The 19,016-nt window shown below is 41.1% G+C and overlaps 1 protein-coding gene across 1 annotated transcript; it reads left to right on the top strand.

Moving 5' to 3' along the window:
* Positions 1-17,615: 17,615 nt before the first annotated feature.
* On the top strand, positions 17,616-18,680 carry LOC133911097 (protein SENESCENCE-ASSOCIATED GENE 21, mitochondrial-like). Its single transcript, XM_062353311.1, has 2 exons — positions 17,616-17,885; positions 18,041-18,680. The coding sequence occupies exons 1-2, from the start codon at positions 17,752-17,754 to the stop codon at positions 18,261-18,263; spliced, it is 357 nt and encodes a 118-aa protein (XP_062209295.1). The 5' UTR covers positions 17,616-17,751; the 3' UTR covers positions 18,264-18,680.
* Positions 18,681-19,016: the final 336 nt, after the last annotated feature.

The raw sequence follows: 19,016 nt of genomic DNA, 5'->3' as shown, positions 1-19,016 counted from the left end.
GAATTTAAGTTCATTTCTTTGTCAACCAGCAAAGATTGAGTTTGCTTCCTGTTAATACAAATGTACGTCCTAGTTCAGAAGCATTTGAGGTTGGCGTAATGCTGGTCAGAGCCGTATTGGCTGCATTAACAGTAGAATTTCAAGGTAATTTGACTTGACTAAGTGGCACTCCAAATGTCCCTATGACAAAAGGAAGGCATCAAATTCCCCTTACGTAAAGTAGAGTTGCCAGCAGCATCCATCGTGACAAATATCAGTTCGTCTCGTGCAGTTACGCTTGGTCCAGTTGTGCATATAACCAGGTAGTACCAATTTATATGTGTACATGGATTCTCCTTATAAGCTACTTTTCAGCCGTGTGTAGCGCTTCTTGGAATATAGGAATTTCACATGAAATTTATAAGACCGTCGCATGAAACAATTCAATATCTGCAGGAATCATCAAAAACCATCACAGCTAAGTCTCCACCCTCGCATCTCGCATCTGGCGTTTGCTTTCCAGATACTCATATAGCTTAATACATGTGTTGTGCAAGCTACACCGTACCGAAACGCAAGAATACTCGAGGGTCACGTTTATGCTCCAGAAAGCTAAAATAATGGACCATAGGATGTAAATTGGTGAATCTAAGGGTACTCCTTAGACTCTTTTTAGTTCAATTAATTAGATTAGTTTCTGAAAATTTACTCAATTTAAGAAAAGTAATGTTATTGGTTGAATTATAGAGGTTGGTATGTACCCTTAGGTTCACCAATTTGCACCACTAGTGCACTACTTGAAAATTAGATAAAAGAGACACTATATAAGTGACGGGTCATCAGAATCCATCACTTAAGAGTCATAAGTGACAGGCCCTATTAGCCTCAGGTCAGAACCGGATCATAACTCATCATTTAAGACAGGTTATCACTGACGGGTCATAAGATTACCCGTCATTGATGACATTAGTGACGGGTGATGTTATGACCCATCAATAATGGTCAACTCATCAGTGACGGGTCATTCTAGGCTGGTCATCAGGGACGGGTCACGTTACAAACAATCATTTATGTCTTGTCATTAGTAACGAGTTATAACATCACTCGTCACTTATGACTGACCCAGGGAGATCCGTTCCTGATGACAAGTCATAAGTGACGGGTTGTAGCATCACCTTTGAAACGCGACATAAAGAGACTGTTTGAGAGCAATTCACCAGTTTCAGGTACGAAACGGCTATTAGAATCACTACAAAACAGGCCATAAGTTATTCTTGTGATGTCCTGTTACTTATAAATATGGGAGAAAATAGTTTGAGTCGAACTCTTATTGGGGATTGTCGGAGCTTGCAGGGAGCTTGCCGAAGCTTGTCGAGAGCTTGTTGGAACTTGTCCATAGCTTGTTGGATTTCAAGTCTAGTTCTTACTCGTTCTCCTACAGTGGAAAAGTCTGAATCCCAGGTTCCAAACAAGCTTATCGGGTTCTAAGGTAATTATTACTCGAACTCCAACTTTGTCTCAGATTCCACAAACAGTTATGCAACAAAAGGAAGATATCTCCATCAACGGAGTCCAACGGATCAAACCCAATCAACAGATTCCTCGTGAGTGATACAGAAATTTCAGAATAAGTGAACAAAATGTAACAGATAGAGCTAGAGTCAGATTTTTTTTCCTTACTCTGATTTGTGGCGTCTAGGGGCTTGCATGCCCATAAATAGAGACCGGATGCGGCCAAAATAGTTTAGTCTTGTTAAAGCATAGTTTTGCCTAGAGCCAAATAGCATTAACAAGGCGCTCCGTCGTCATACGGTTGTAACCGGATTGTTAAAGTTATCTCCACCAAATCGACTTGTGTTTCTAATCGAAAGATTGGAACACCAATCAGCATATTAAATACATATCAAACGATATTATTATGACGACTTCAGAACCATGTGAGATAAGATTTTCCGACTCGTGGATGAGACTGTATAGTGGGTTTTTCCTACCCAAAGGACTACAGGGCATAGTCGAGGAACGGGATGACCTTTGCACTCGTGAAGAGGTAGGGATTACAATTCTTTCAAACTATCAGTGAATTTAAGTTCATTTCTTTGTCAACCAGCAAAGATTGAGTTTAATTCCTGTTAATCCAAATGTACGTCCTAGTTCAGAAGCATTTGAGGTTGGCGTAGTGCTGGTCAGAGCCGTATTGGCTGCATTAACAGTAGAATTTCAAGGTAATTTGACTTGTCTAAGTGGCACTCCAAATGTCCCTATGTCAAAAGGAAGGCATCAAATTCCCCTTACGTAAAGTAGAGTTGCCAGCAGCATCCATCGTGACAAATATCAGTTGGTCTCGTGCAGTTACGCTTGGTCTAGTTGTGCATATAACCAGGTAGTACCAATTTATATGTGTATATGGATTCTCCTTATAAGCTACTTTTCAGGCGTGTGTAGCGCTTCTTGGAATATTGGAATTTCACATGAAATTTATAAGACCATCGCATGAAACAGTTCAATATCTGCAGGAATCGTCAAAAACCTTCACAGCTAAGTCTCCACCCTCGCATCTTGCATCTGGCGTTTGCTTTTCAGATACTCGTATAGCTTAATGCATGTGTTGTGCAAGCTACACCGAAAGGCCAGAATACTCGAGGGTCACGTTTATTCTCCAGAAAGTTAACATGGTGGACCATAGGATGTAAATAGGTTTTATTTCAATTAATTAGAGTAGTTTTTTGAAAAATTTACTTAATTTGAGAAAAGTAACGTTATTGGTTGAATTAAAGAGGTCGATGAGTAACTTTAGATTCACCAATTTGTACCACTAGTGTACTATGTGAAAAATAGACAAAGCAAACACTACATAAGTGACGGGTCACCTGGACCCGTCACTTCAGTCATAAGTGACGGATCCTATTACGAGCAGTCACTTATGTAGCCTTCGGTCAGGGTCGGACTATGACCCATCACTTATGACAGATCATCGGTGACGGGTTATAAATGTACCTGTTACTAATGATATTAGTGATAGGTAAAGTTGTGACCATCAGTAATAGCTAACTCATCAGTGATGGGTCATCCGAGGCTAGTCTTCTGGGACAGGTCACATTACGACCCATCACTTATGAGTTGTCATTTGTGACGGATTGTAACATCACCCGTCACTTATAACTGGCCTAGAGAGACCCGTCACTGATGATAAGTTATAAGTGATGGGTTGTAACATCACCTGTGAAACGTGGCAGAAAGAGGCCATTTGGGAGAAATTCACTAGTTTCAGGAGCGAAACGGCTGCCGGAATCGCTACCAAATGGGTTCTAAGTAATTCTTGTGATGTCTTGTTACTCATAAATATAGGAGAAGATAGCTCGAGTCGAACCCTTATCGGGGATTGTCGGAGCTTGCTAGGAGCTTGTCGGGAGCTTGTTGGAACTTATCGGTAGCTTGTTGGATTTTAAGTCTAGTTCCTACTCGTTCTCCTACAGTGGAAAGGTTGGAATCCTATGTTCCAAAAAAGCTAGTCGGGTTTCGAGGTAATTACTACTCGAACTCCAAATTTGTCTCAGATTCAACAAACAACCATGCAACAAAAAGAAGATATCTATGTCATACAGAGTCCAATGGAAGTGTTTTGCACAGTTGGAAAAATTACTTCGTAAATTCCTGTGAGCGACACGACAACCTCAAAACAAGTTGACAATGTAACAGAGAGAGCTAGAATTGGATTTTATTTCCTTAGTTTGTTTTGTGGCGTCTACGGGGCTTGCATGCCCATAAATAGAGACCAGATGCGGTCAGAATAGTTAAGTTTTGTTGAAGCATAGTTTTGCCTAGGGCCAAACAACATTGTCTCTTGTTGTGTCTTGCGACTGCCTTGTTGATTATTTTGTAGAACTCCACCATATCAATATATCATTCTTCATCTATATTTGCAATTTCAGATAGCCTTCAATTATTCTTGCTTGTTCTTCGTTTGCTTGCAGGGATAAAAACTTTGTGTTCGGTCTAATCATGCCCACGGTAAGATCTGTAACCTATATGAGTTGATTTAGCGATTGACAAGATGCTCCATCATCATACGAGTGTAGCTGTAGCGTCAATGTCATCTCTATCAAACTGACTTGTGTTTCTCTTCGAAACATACAGAGACACCAATCCTCATATCAAGTGCATCTTAGACGATATCATTGTGATGGCTGGAAAACCGTGTGAGATAAGATTTTTTTGACTCATCACTACTACAGATACCCTCATCAGTGTCGGTTCAAAATCGCCGTCAGTAACGGGTTTTGAACCGACACTGATTACTCAACACTGATAGTCTGTGACTATTAGTACCGAGTATGAAACCAGCACTAAAAATCACTATCAGTGCCGATTTGTTTTTACCAACCAGCACTGATAGGTATTTCCCGCCCTTTTTAAATGTGGCGGTTGCCACTAATACCGTGGTATTTTCAAATTTTGGTCATTACCGGCAATAGTATATTGTATATTTATAAATACACACATATAAATTTAATTTACGAGACATCAAGTTTTATCGCAACATATATACACAAGCACATATATATTTTATTTTTAAAATATCAAGTCTCATCACAGTATATATATTACGCATATATGTGACATTTCATTATAACAATGAAAAAGAGTTTAAGGTTTCTTGCTAATCAAAGGTTCTGAACTCTGCTTTTTTTTGTTGGATGAAGGTAACGAGAGAGAGGAGTCAAATTCATGGAACTCGCCAGTTGGACTGATGACTTGGTCATTGATAAACCCGACAAGTTATTCTTGAAGTGCATTGATTTCAATGGCCATGAGTCGATCTCTGGATAGCACGAGGGGCTGCAATTTCAGGAATTCAAGAAATCAATCCTTATGAACACGTGTCAGACCTAAAAATTAGTCATCAAGATGTATGTCGCATACCTCAGCATCGACCACCTGGTATGTCATGTCTCTGTTGAATCCGTGCATGAATTCCATTACATAAAAACCACATAAATTATTTCCTGGGCCCTGCTTCCTACAAGTAAAGTCATGTCGGACAATCCATTCTTTCACAAATGGCCGGTATCTAACACTCTTCTTGATGTATCATAGGTACACTCTGTATATGCGTGATTATTAACGTAAATAGACTTAGATTCAATCAAATCAAATATTACCAGAGTAATAACAAAATGGTCGGGTTTTACCTTTGTAGCAAGTAAATGACGTGTTGGTAGGTTTCTTTTGGATTGTTTTGTGAGTCGAAGACAATGATCTTGCTAAGGATCCAGTGGTAACTGCACATAGGTAACCATAGGTTAGTTGGTCCTAATTTCTAACGATGTATTGCTCAAAATGAGTAGAACATTCATGGAGGGAAACACATACCCAAAGTGGTAGGGCAAAAGTATGTATTTCTTCAATTGTAGCTCCAGAATACACTTCAATGCATAGTCCTCGGTTCCTTTTGAATTGGATTGCATCATTGTCAAGTTTACATGATGTGGGTCGATGAATCCCACATGGTCGATGCACTCTGTCCTGCATCTTTGTACCTCCATTCTAAATAAGGAATAAGTTAAGACATTCAATCCAATGGTACATGAATGTACACTATGAATTATACGTATACAACACTTACAGAGTCTAACAACTCAAGATAGACATGTCAAGGGAATATTGCTACTACAGTCGATACATTTCCTCAAATAATATATAAATAGAGCCATCCCCATGGAGGAAATCTTGATCCTTGTATTTGGCCTCGAATATTTCTCTACCATCCCGCGACTCTTTTGTGTACCACGCATGGAATTTTCGAAGTTGATATATCAGTTTGTCCCACACGTTTGGTGCGACCAAGAGTTCACCTAGCTTAAATTGCCAACTCTCGACTGCTTTTGGTGCCATGGACTCGTCTAGAAATTGCTCTTTTGTCATTTTAGCATCTTCAAGAAATCTTTCTAAATTACGTTCTTGTCGTATCTGTTCGATAGAAGACTCCTTCAGGTATTTTTTTGCTTTTGATGCGTGCGTAGTCTAATTTACTATTACGCTCAACAGGTTTGGCCATCTTCAAGAAAAACTTCTGTGTTTCTGCACGGATTGGTATTTTCTTCTCAGGCTCTGGCTTTTGAAAGAATTTCTTGACACTAGCATCCACTATCGCTTTGGTTTCCTTTGGTGTTTGTTCATAAGGCAACTTCTCAGGTTTTGCCACCTTCTTAGGTGGATTTTGCTTCTGGGATGAAGCTGACTTCTGAGATAAACTCAAATTCTTAGATTGTGCATCTGTTGTCAACTTTAGAAGGGGAGGAGTTGGCTCTCTTGTTGGCACTGGTGCTAACTTCTAAGGAGGAGGAGCTGGCTCCCTTGGTGGTGACTTGCGTAAGGGAGGAGTTGGCTCTCTTCTAGGTGACGGTGGTGGTGGCGGCGACCGTGGAGGAGTTGGCTCTCTTTTTTATGACGATGGCAGTGGTAGTGACCGTGGAGGAGTTAGAGAAATTCTGTGTTGTGGGTCTGACTCTGCATCAGATGACTCGTCTGTCTTATCTTCAAGCACTATGTAGCGCTTGGGCCACAGAACGAAGCCAGCCATGTTTGATCCGAGCCTCTTGGAACCTGTCTCTCCGGGGTAATCCATGTCAATTTTACGGTACGGCCTTTGCACGGAGTCCACGTGGACCTTAGCGTATCCCCGTGGTATCGGAAGATCGTTGAAGAGAGCTCCTTCCATGCATTGGTCGACTTGCCCCATAGCCACTGTGGTGGTAATGTTCAAGGTGGGCACGACAAGCTTGCACACTTTGCTCTCTGTTATGTTGTCCACGGGGTAACATGCCGATTCTTCTTCTACAAACCCCGCAGACGTGCAGCTGCTCCGACGACTACTAGGGCTCACAAGATTTTGTTCGCCTTATTGCTGTCTATTTCCTTGCTGAAGTGCTTCTTTGATATTAGTGTCTGTCATCTAACGCTCATGTACAAGTTCTTGTCGTACTATAGCCAGTAGCTCTTCCAGTTCTTCCCTCCTTCTCTTCCTACTCCAGTTACTTTCAACGACTTCTAGGAATCCCTCTTTCCAAGGCACCACACCCTTGCCTCTGGTGCGACCTAGGTGCTCCTTGGTTCCCAGTGCCAAGGTTAGCTGGTCTTTCTCCCTTTCTGGCTTGAAAGAACCTTGGGAAGACTGGGTGTGGGCATCTGTAATTCTTTGCGTCACTTCTTGTTCTCTGTCACTTTTGAAGATTAGGCTGCCATATGCCGACAAAGTCACCCCTCTCGTATACAAATAGTGCTTTGCTCGTGCAATCCAGTCGGCCTTCTGAGGTGTGGCACCACTACGGGTTACTTGTTCTTCCATCTCTTCCCACTTGTCGTATTTCCTCACATACCCACGCGAGCCAGTTCTGTGGGAGTACACGTTCTTGTGGGAGTTGGCCTTGTTTACCTCACTTAGTCATTGTGCTTCCTCTGACCATCTGTACTTTACGAAATCATTCCAAAATGGTTCCACCGTTGGATAATCATCCCATTTCGGTGTCTGGCTCACCAAGTAATAATTTCTCCACAGCTTACCTTTTAAATTCTTGAACATGGTGGCCATTATTGATAGGGCACGACGCTTCACTGTGGCCATGTTGCATCTTTCAGGGTATTCAAACTTTGCCACCAACATGCCCACATAAGATCCTTGATGTTATCGGAAACCACCCACGTGTCATCTCATCTGCCTCTCCAACTTCTATATGTGATTGCAACATGGTTCCTCATTAGACACCCGATTGTTGTTTTGAATGTCCTCAGAACAACTTTAGGTCTCGTGGGCTCCCTGATTGAATTGACCTCCAAGATGATGAAGCGTCCCTCGGGCATCCTACTAGGACCTCATCCAATCCTCTCTTCTCATGTCAACTCGTCACCCTCTATAGCATCAGCATCAGGATCGATCTAACCCTCCAGAGCATCATCTTCGACCCTGCCCTACGCAGCCTCAGCGGCTATCTCCAACTCAAACTGATCCATGTTCAGGTACGCACTCAGGCTACCGCCTCCCATCTGGTCCACCTCCATGTTCGCAGGCTCATCTTGTACTGAGGCTTGAGTCGGATCTGAGGAGGGGCCTTGTATCAGAGGGGGGATGGGATGGGGCTATGCACGGCGGTTGGATTTTGTACGTGTCATTCCTACATAAAAAATTTAGACACAAAAAGCACTTGATTTAGAGTTAAAATTAATAACATATGTAATCAAATTATGGTCAAGAAGGTACAAACATGCACTTGATTTTGATTTCAATAGCTAATTGCTCTTGCCAAATCTTTGTTTTGCTGCAAGCTATAAACATAATATCTTGTGTCCCTGCATTCTGAAATTATGTGTAAACCATCTCTACCACTTTTTGTTACATGGTACATGCATTAGTCTTATTAGTTCAAGTGTTTTGCCTATAGTTAAGAGCATTCTACTATTTTACAGTAGACAATAGAGTAGAGAATGAACTCGTTGTTTTATTTCATTTATCAATGTTACATATATACAATGTGAAGATGTAGAAGTTAGGATTAGAAAAATGTGTCTTTTCCAATTGGACAAAGTAACTGGTAATTGTAGTTTGAATTGCCCATAATTGAAACATAACATGGAGTACTGTAAAATTTACCATTGTTTCGATAAGTCCGAGTTTATGGGGGGTTTAGGGGTTGCTAACATTTCCATGATTTACTTACCACTCTATGACCGTTGAAATAAAACTTGCAACCCCTGAAATCCAATGATTTTCTGAAAACGTTGAATGTTTGATGCTTATTTGCTAAGCTATAGTACTCATCTAAATTTCTGTACTAATTTAAAATACAAAACAAATCCTTTTAGGGAAAAGCACAACACCTATTTTTTCCGAGGAAATGCAATACCTGACAGCCAGCTACTTTTCTTTGAGGATACACTCATTTTTTGGGGCCAATAGAAATTAGATATGTAATGATTCGTGTTCTTTTTGTCCTACAGAAAAAGCGGCTGCAATTTTTGTGGATTACAATCGGTTTTTTACCCAAACAATAAACAAAAAATTGACTGTGATTTTTTGGATTGCAGTTAGTTTTCTTAACAGAGAACAAACATAAAAGATCGATTGAATTTCTATGGTATTGCATTCAGTTTTTTTCAGTATTTGGTATTGTAGCAACAGTTACGGATGTGAGACAATAGCAACGGTGAGGAGGGGTGTGTTAGTGTTATGCTGCAGTCCCTGCTTGGCAGCAAGGCTTAAGACTTTGAAACTCTGTGGGTGAGCTCTTGATGAGCACCCGACGATGATGCCTGATTTTTCCTCTCTTTCACGGTACAACTTTCAGCACATGAGATTAATCTCTGAACCAAATAGTCACAGCAGGATAGCTCAATTCGATCTGACTAGCTTGTTACCAGCAACAATGTAGTAACAACTAGTGTTGATGCAACTAGTAGCAAAATAGTAGATGGATCAGCCGGACATCCTTGAAATCCTAAACATCACACAGAGGAGGAGGTGGCATCCTAAACATCACAAATGGACTCGAGGACACCCTAAACATCACAAATTTGTTTCATGCTATGGTTACCATTCACAAATTTGTTTCATGCGGTGGTTACCATTCACAAATTTGCCCTAAAATAGACAAAATCACGCCTACGAGGAAGAGGCAGCAACCAGGGATGATGCAACGGTCGGTTGGGGAGGAGGCTGCGCGTCGATGAGGAGGTGGCAGGCCAGCGCGTCGGTGAGGAGGCAGTGGGCTGGCTCATCGAGGAGGAGGCGGCGGCATTGGGAGAAGAGTGCAAAGATGGTGGCTAAGTGTTTGCTGAATGGAGCGAGCGAGGGCAGCAGCCAAATGTTGGCTATATAGGCAAGGTATCAGTGCCGGTTCTTTGTAATAACTAGCACTGATATGTGGAGCATCAGTTATGGTGGCTACTTAAAACCAACACTAAAAATTATTTTTTCCCTAGAAATATTCTTCTATTGTTAAATTCGGCTAAGAACTTGAAAATTCATAGAAAAATGATTATAGTTGAGGAAAATATGAAACCAAATTTGTTGAGTTTGTATTACTCTCGCCTACATGATTAAAATAGTTGCATGTATGAAATGTGCACTAATTTATCTTTAATTCATTAATAAGTCTATAATTTGTTAATTTCGTAATGAAATTATGAAATATCCATATATAAAAAATATGTGAAACCAATTATGTTAATCTTGGTTAACTTTGTGATGTTTAGCTCTTCATTTAGTTTTCTCCTTTTAATCCAATTTGAATTTTAACCAATTCAAACATACACAAACTTAACAATATAGATTTCCAACAAGAGAGAAGTTTGGTGTCACATAAGTCTGATCGCCTGGTCCGACACTCAGATCTGAACTTTCAAAAAGTTACTCTTTGTTATGGTCGCCAAATATATGAAAGCTGCTTTCATTAAACGAATGATGCTTCGTTATGGTCGCAGCGTATGTAGGTAGCTTCCTCAGTGTCATCAATGAGAGGAAGTTCGACATTCCCTCTAAAAGGAGGTAGGTCATCGAATTTGTCGCAGTCTTCTTTATCGACAACATCCTCAACACCGACAATCTTTCTTTTTCCTTGAAGAACCATATGACGCTCCTCCTTGTTAACTGGGTCTGGGTCCTTTACATAGAAGACTTGTGCAACATCCTTGGCAAGCACGGATGATTGTTCTCTGTATCCAATGAGTTTGAGGTCCACGGTAGTCATACCGTACTTGTCGACCTTAACTCCCCCTGGGAGTCTGACCCATTGCACCGAAAGAGAGGGACAATCAACTCACCATATTCAAGCTCCCAAATCTCCTCTATGAATCTATAGTAGGTCTCCATGTTGCTACCGCGATCATAGGCATCAACACGGACACCGTTATTTTGATTAGTGCTCTTGTTGGCTTGTGCTCTCGTATAAAATGTCTAGCCATTGATCTCGTATGCTTGGAATGTGCAAATCGTAATTGATGGGCCATTAGCCAGTAGTTCCAACAGAGCATCGTCGATATCATTACCCATCATGTGTTGACGTAACCACTTACCAAAATTATCTCTGTGCTCTCTTGCAATCCAATCGCCTGACTTTGTTGGATTTGTGGAGAGTAGTATGCTCACATGCATATTAACATACAGGCTCACTACAAGTGATTGTTGTAGAACTGCAAAGTGTGCTTGAGTGAATGAAACACGATCTTTGATATGGATTGAAGTATGACCTATCGTCCCTTTCCCCTTTAACCTCCCCTCATAGAAAGATATAGACATACCAATTGCGTTCAGTTTCATATAGTCAATGCAAAACACAATGACCTCCTCCATACTCCACCCTTGGGCAATGCAACCTTCCGAGCGACCTCGGTTACAAACATATTTCTTTAAAACCCTTATGAACCTTTCGGAAGGATACATCTGATGCAGAAACACATGACCAACGTTCTTTATCTCACCCACAATGTGAACAATTATATGGGTTATTATATCAAAAATATCGAAGGAAAAATAGTCTCAAACTAACATATAGTATGGACCACGTCTTCTTGCAACTTTGCCAGTTTGTTCGGATCAATGACCTTCTGTGAAATTGCGTTGAAGAACAAACACAACTTTATAATTGGGTCTCGGACCTTATCCAACAGAATACCTCCAATTGCAATTGGAAGCATCTACGTCATCATCACGTGACAATCATAGGATTTCATGCCAACTAACTTCTTATCTTTCATGTTTACTAAGCTCCTGATATTGGAGGAGTAACTACTCAGGACTTTGACATCACGCAAGCAACCACACAGGCAGAACTTCTCTTCCTTGCTCATAGTGTAGTAAGCTATGGGAAGTTTCTTTTTACCGGTGTTTAATTGTATGTAATGTAGATCCTTCCTGAGGTTCATTTCTTACAAGTCCAGCTGTCCATTTAGTGTATCTTTTTTTTTTGCCGAATATATCTAATAAGGTACCAATCAAGGTATCAAATACATTATTCTCCACATGCATGACATCGATTGCGTGTCAAACTATAAGATACTTCCAATAAGGCAGTAAACAAAATATTGATATCTTTTTCTAAATAGGAGCATGTTGCCTAGCCGGGATTTTTCTACTGTCTGGCCCCTTTCCAAGTACAACTCTAAGTGTCTTTACCATCTTAAATACCTATTCTCTAGTGTGAACCTTCGGAGCTTGATGATGCTCCACTGTCCATCAAAAGCTCTTTTATTCTTGCGGTATGGGTGATATAGACGAAGGAACCTACGCTGACCCATAAAGATCATTTTCTGGCTGCTCGTCAGCACCCCCCCCCCTGTTTCCTCCAAGCACTGAACATATCCATTGTACCCTTTTACAGTCTACGCTGATAGGTTACCAAGAGTGGGCCAATCTGAGATCGTTACGAAGAGCATTGCGCGCAGGGTGAAATTCTCACATCTGTACTCACCCCATACCCGTACGCCATCTTTCCACAATACAAGAAAATCTACAACCAATGGTTTGAGGTACACATTGATATCGTTGCCTTGTTGATTCAGTTCACTAATCAGCAAAGGCATCATAAGGTACTTCTACTTCATGCACATCCAATGTGGAAGGTTGTAGATACAGAGAGTCACGGGCCAAGTGCTATGAGTACTTCTCGTGTTGCTGAAAGGATTCATCCCATCCGTACTCAACCCAGACCTTATATTCCTCACTTCATCTCTGAATTCCTTGTATTTTGAATCGAATCTCCTCCATGGCATGCCATCAGCAGGGTGTCTAAGCATTCCATCTTTCTTGTGCTGTTCGGTGTGCCATCGCGTCAACTCGGTATTCGCTCTGTTAGCAAACAATCGCTTCAAATGGGGGGTTATAGGGAAATACCAAACAACCTTAACGGGGGTCTTTTCTTCTTTCTCTTGACCCCCACGCCATCACTCTCGATATCAACAACGTTGTGCTTGTACCGTGGTGCATTGCAAACACGACATGCTTCCAAGTCTGCATTCTCGCCACGAAACAACATGTAGTCGTTTCCACATACATATATTTTCTCTACTTCCAATCTCATTGGGCAGACAACCTGCTTAGCTGGTACGTATTTTCGGGCAACACGTTCCCCCTTGGAAGCAATTCCTTCAAGAATTCTAACAATTCATTGAAGCCCTATCAGCCCAACAATTGCTAGCCTTCATTTGCATCAGTGCCAGCACCACATGCAACTTTCTATGCTCATCTTTATAGTTCGAGTAAACTGGTGTTTTAGAGTCCTCTACCATGCACTAGAACTTTTGATGTTGTCTTTTATGGTGAAGTCCCCCTCCCCATCGCATAACATTTACTCTAAGCCATCTTCATTGTTGCCAACAAAAGTTTCCCCTCCATCGTTCTTGACAAAAGTATCTTCAAATACCGACATATCGAAGTCTTCGTTAGCCGTCATATCGTTGCATATGTCTTCTTCGATTGTTGGTTGTCCTTCACGCACAATATCTTCAAATTCACCATGCTCAGTCCAATGGGTATAGTCAGCCTTGAAACCCCTGCGAATCAAGTATGCATGGATCTACTCTATGATTGAAAACTGCTTCTCATTCTTACATTCAACACACGGACAATATATATAGTGATCGACACGCTTCCTTTTTGGCTTCTTGTATACTGCGACAGCCCTCATAAAATCCTCAATGCCAACAAAAAAACTCTGGTCCTCGATCCTTGGACATCTATGACTGGTCCATCTATAAATCATTATAATTAAACTCATTCAACTTATAATCATTAAATATTTCAAAATCTAGAATAAATTCATTGAATTACCTCGCATCTTGATTGGTCCCTATTTGAGGGCCTATCTCTTCCAGTACTTAGGTCAGGTCAGAGGACCCACCTTTCAAAGGCTGTCGTGTCCATGATGGTAAAAATGGCGATTGGCACTGTTCTGGTGGGCTTGCGACGACTATGGTCGTGTTGGTCGCACTTGGGGGAGAAGGTGGGGCTTTATATTGTAGTGACCAATCAGTGTCGGTTGGTATATAGAACCGACACTGATAGGCACTATCAATACTAGTTCTTAACTCCTCAGTGGTTGGTCACGCGAAGGAGTTTATGAACCAGCACTGATACATCAACAGTATCGGTTACTGTTGAACCGGTACTGATGGACTGACAATGTAACAGATAGAGCTAGAGTAATATTTTTTTTCCTTACTCTGATTTGTGACGTCTAGGGGCTTGTATGCCCATAAATAGAGACCGGATGCGGCCAGAACAGTTTAGTTTTGTTCAAGCATAGTTTTGCCTAGAGCCAAACAGTATTACCAAGGCGCTCCGTCGTCGTACGAGTATAGCCGGATCGTCAAAGTCATCTCCACCAAACCGACTTGTGATTCTAATCGAAAGATCAGGACACCAATCCGCATATTTAGTGCATATCAGACGATATCATTATGATGACTTCGAAACCGTGTAAGATAAAGATTTTCCGACTCGTGGATGAGACACTGTAGTGGGTTTTTCCTACCCAAAGGACTACAGGGCATAGTCGAGGAACGGGCTGACCTTTGCACTCGTGAAGAGGTAGGGATTACAATTCTTTCAAACTATCAGTGAATTTAAGTTCATTTCTTTGTCAACCAGCAAAGATTGAGTTTGCTTCCTGTTAATACAAATGTACGTCCTAGTTCAGAAGCATTTGAGGTTGGCGTAATGCTGGTCAGAGCCGTATTGGCTGCATTAACAGTAGAATTTCAAGGTAATTTGACTTGACTAAGTGGCACTCCAAATGTCCCTATGACAAAAGGAAGGCATCAAATTCCCCTTACGTAAAGTAGAGTTGCCAGCAGCATCCATCGTGACAAATATCAGTTCGTCTCGTGCAGTTACGCTTGGTCCAGTTGTGCATATAACCAGGTAGTACCAATTTATATGTGTACATGGATTCTCCTTATAAGCTACTTTTCAGCCGTGTGTAGCGCTTCTTGGAATATAGGAATTTCACATGAAATTTATAAGACCATCACATGAAGTGATGAAACAATTCAATATCTGCAGGAATCATCAAAAACCATCACAGCTAAGTCTCCACCCTCGCATCTCGCATCTGGCGTTTGCTTTTCAGATACTCGTACAGTTTAATGCATGTGTTGTGCAAGCTACACCGAAAGGCAAGAATACTCGAGGGTCACCTTTATGCTCCAGAAAGTAAAAATGGTGGACCATAGGATGTAAATAGGTGAACCTAAGGGTACTCATCCGTTATTTTTAGTTCAATTAATTAGAGTAGTTTTCTGAAAATTTACTTAATTTGATAAAAGTAATGTTATTGGTTGAATTAAAGAGGTCGATGGGTAACTTTAAATTCACCAATTTGCATCACTAGGGCACTACGTAAAAAATTGACAAGCAGACACTACATAAGTGACGAATCCTATTACGAAGCGTCACTTATGTAGCCTCAGATCATAGCTAGACAATGACCCATCACTTATGACAGATCATCTGTGACGGATCATAAATTTACCTATCACTAATGATATTCGTGATGGGTGAAGTTATGACCGGTCACTAATGGCTAACTCATCAGTAACGGGTCATCCTAGTATAGTCATCTGAGATATATCACGTTATGATCCGTCACTTATAACTTATCATTATTGATGGGTTGTAACATAACTCGTCACTTATAACTGGCTCAGAGAAACTCGTCACCGATGACAAGTTATAAATGACGGGGTGTAACATCACCTGTGAAACGTGGCAGAAAGAGGCCATTTGGGAGAAACTCACTAGTTTCAGGAGCGAAACGGCTACCAGAATTGCTACCAAATGGGCCCCAAGTAATTCTTGTGATGTCTTGTTACTCATAAATATGGGAGAAGATAGTTCGAATTGAACCGTCGGAGCTTGTTGGAGCTTGTCCGGAGCTTGTTTGAACTTATCGGTAGCTTGTTGGATTTCAAGTCTAGTTCCTACTCGTTCTCCTATAGTGGAAAGATCAGAATCCTAGGTTCCAACAAGCTAGTCGGGTTCTGAGGTAATTACTATTCAAACTCTAAATTCGTCTTGGATTCAAGAATTAACCGTACAACAAAAGGAAGATATCTCTATCATACAGAGTCCAATAAAAATATTTTGCCACAGTTGGAAAAATTATGTCGTGATCTTTTCATCCGATCAAACTCTATCAACAGATTCATGTGAGTTACACGGCAATCTTAAAACAAGTTGACAATGTAACAGATAGAGCTAGAGTCAGATTTAATTTCCTTAGTTTGTTTTGTGGTGTCTAGGGGGCTTGTATGCCCATAAATAGAGACCAGATAATGTTAGAATAGTTGAGATTTGTTGAAGCATAGTTTTACCTAGGGCTAAACAATATTGTCTCTTGTTGTGTCTTGCAACTGCCTAGTTGATTACTTTGTAGAATTTCACCATATCAATATATCATTCTTCATCTATATTCGTAATTTCATATTATCTTCAATTATTCTTACTTGTTTTTCGGTTGCTTGTAGGGATAAAAACTTTATGTTGCATCTAATCATACCCACGGTAAGATTAGTAACCAATATGAGTTGATTTAGGGATTGACAAGACGCTCCATCGTCATATGATTGTGGCCAGATCGTCAATGTCATCTCTACAAAACTAACTTATGTTTCTCTTAGGAACATCGAAAGACACCCATCCTGACATCAAGTGCATCTCAAACGATATCATTGTGATGGCTTGAAAACTGTGTGAGATAAGATTTCTGACTCGTGGATGAGACTGTGTAGTAGTGGGTTTTTTCGTACCCAAAGGACTACAGGGCCTTGTCGAGGAACGGGCTGACCTTTGCACTCGTGAAGAGGTAGGGATTACAATTCTTTCAAATTATCAGTGAATTTAAGTTCATTTCTTTGTCAACCAGCAAAGATTGAGTTTGCTTCCTGTTTATCCAAATGTACGTCCTAGTTCAGAAGCCTTTGAGGTTGGCGTAGTGCTGGTCAGAGCCGTATTGGCTGCATGAACAGTAGAATTTCAAGATAATTTGACTTGTCTATGTGGCACTCCAAATGTCCCTATGACAAAACTAAAATCGATCGAAAGGCATCAAATTCCCCTTACGTAAAGTAGAGTTGCCAGCAGCATCCATCGTGACAAATATCAGTTCGTCTCGTGCAGTTACGCTTGGTCTAGTTGTGCATATAACCAGGTAGTACCTATATGCTACTTTTCAGGCATGTGTAGTGCTTCTTGGCATATAGGAATTTCACATGCAATTTATAAGACCATCACATGAAACAGTTCAATATATGCAGGAATCATCAAAAACCATCACAGCTAAGTCTCCACCCTCCGCATCTCGCATCTGGCGTTTGCTTTTCAGATACTCATAGCTTAATGCATGGGTTGTGCAAGCTACACCGAAAGGCAAGAATACTCGAGGGTCACGTTTGTGCTATAGAAAGTTAAAATGGTGGATCATAGGATGCAAATTGGTGACCCTAAGGTACTCACCGACTCTTTTTAGTTTAATTAATAAGATTAGTTTTCTGAAAATTTTCTTAATTTGAGAAAAGTAGGGTCATTGGTTGAATTATAAAAAGAGGTCGATGGGTGCCCTTAGGTTCACCAATTTGCACCACTAGCTTACCAAATGATCACAGGTTTGGTCTAGCAGTAGCGATCCAGAAATTAGGCCAGGAATAACTAAATTCTCCTTATCCAAAGCTTTGCAAGATTCGACCTATTCCTATATTCCATGCTTTGCCACTTTCGATGATTATAAAATGGATATCGTCGACGCCCCCTTGGATCACAATCAAACCAAACAGAAAAATCTAGCTGCATACCATTCCTGCTTGCTCTCTTGGATATTTGTGATAATGTCGAAGATAAGCAGCGTCGTCTCCGGCCTCTTTAAGTGAGCAAAATCTGGCATTATTAGTTCGTACGTTTGCATTAGTATATGCTTAATTTGTTTTCTTTTTTCTGATCTTTGTCGTTCCTGCATTCAAGTCAGTCTAACCTGTTAGCTGCTTTGCGTGTTGTGCGTATGCATTTGACGTGCGTGCATAGCCGGCGGTGCTACGGCGTGTACGCGAGGGCGGTGAACGTGCACGTCACTGCCTCGGCGGCCGCGGAGCGGGCAGATCACGCGGCGGCGGACGGCGGGAGGGCGACAAACAAGAAGGACGTGTTCTGGATGAGAGACCCCAAGACGGGCTGCTGGGCCCCCGAGAACCGATTTGAAGAGGTCGACGCCGTCGAGCTCCGCAACCGACTTCTCCACCACAAGTGAATTCCACGCATAACACTCGCTGGCATATGGGCATCTGGACCTACTCGCCAGATCAACTAAGGCAACTGAGAAAACAGGAATGCATGTCATGTTAAGTGTACTATTACCTTAATACACGTTCCCACTACGTGAAAAAAAACTTAAAAGTGACTGATCATAATAGTCATGAATGATGGATATCGCACCCGTTAACCCGAATGCGTTACTGAGTGACGTGTAAGGATCCATCACCAATAATATCATTAGTGATAGATCAAAATTTGACCCATCACTTATTAAGGTCATAAGTGACAAACCACCCCGTCACTTACGACTAACGAACACTTTTCCTGTTTTTTGACAAAAAAAAAGTCAAAAAAATATTTTTTTTAATCAAGAGCCACCCTAATACAGGGTCTCGGTCTTTGCATTTTCAAACATATTTCGGTCTATGTATTTCATGGGACTCCAACCCGTACCCAAGGTCTCGCACGTTACTCCTTTACCACCTCAGCTATCACATGTTTACGATAGAAACTGGATATGCTATCCTTTTAACCTTCACTACCAAAGCTCATAGGAGACGGATCATAATTGTGACCCGTCACTTATGCAAGTAAAAGGTGACGGGTCAAAATTATGACCCGTCATCGATGATGTTTTTCCTGAAATATTAATCCGGAGTGCGTTTAGTAAAAAGGCATAACTTTTACATACAGACTCCGATTTTGACGTTTTTTTTTTACTCTACGAACATCTACATAAAAAAGTTAC

The sequence above is a fragment of the Phragmites australis genome, chromosome 3 (genome assembly GCF_958298935.1).
Source record: "Phragmites australis chromosome 3, lpPhrAust1.1, whole genome shotgun sequence".
In the NCBI taxonomy this organism is placed as follows: domain Eukaryota; kingdom Viridiplantae; phylum Streptophyta; class Magnoliopsida; order Poales; family Poaceae; genus Phragmites; species Phragmites australis.
This window is presented reverse-complemented; position numbering and strand designations above follow the sequence as displayed.

Coding starts and splice junctions, on each gene's coding strand:
- LOC133911097 (XM_062353311.1), top strand. CDS start 17,752: ATGGATATCGTCGACGCCCCCTTGGATCACAATCAAACCAAACAGAAA. Junction 17,886..18,040: donor GTCGTCTCCGGCCTCTTTAA/GTGAGCAAAATC, acceptor GTGCGTGCATAG/CCGGCGGTGCTACGGCGTGT.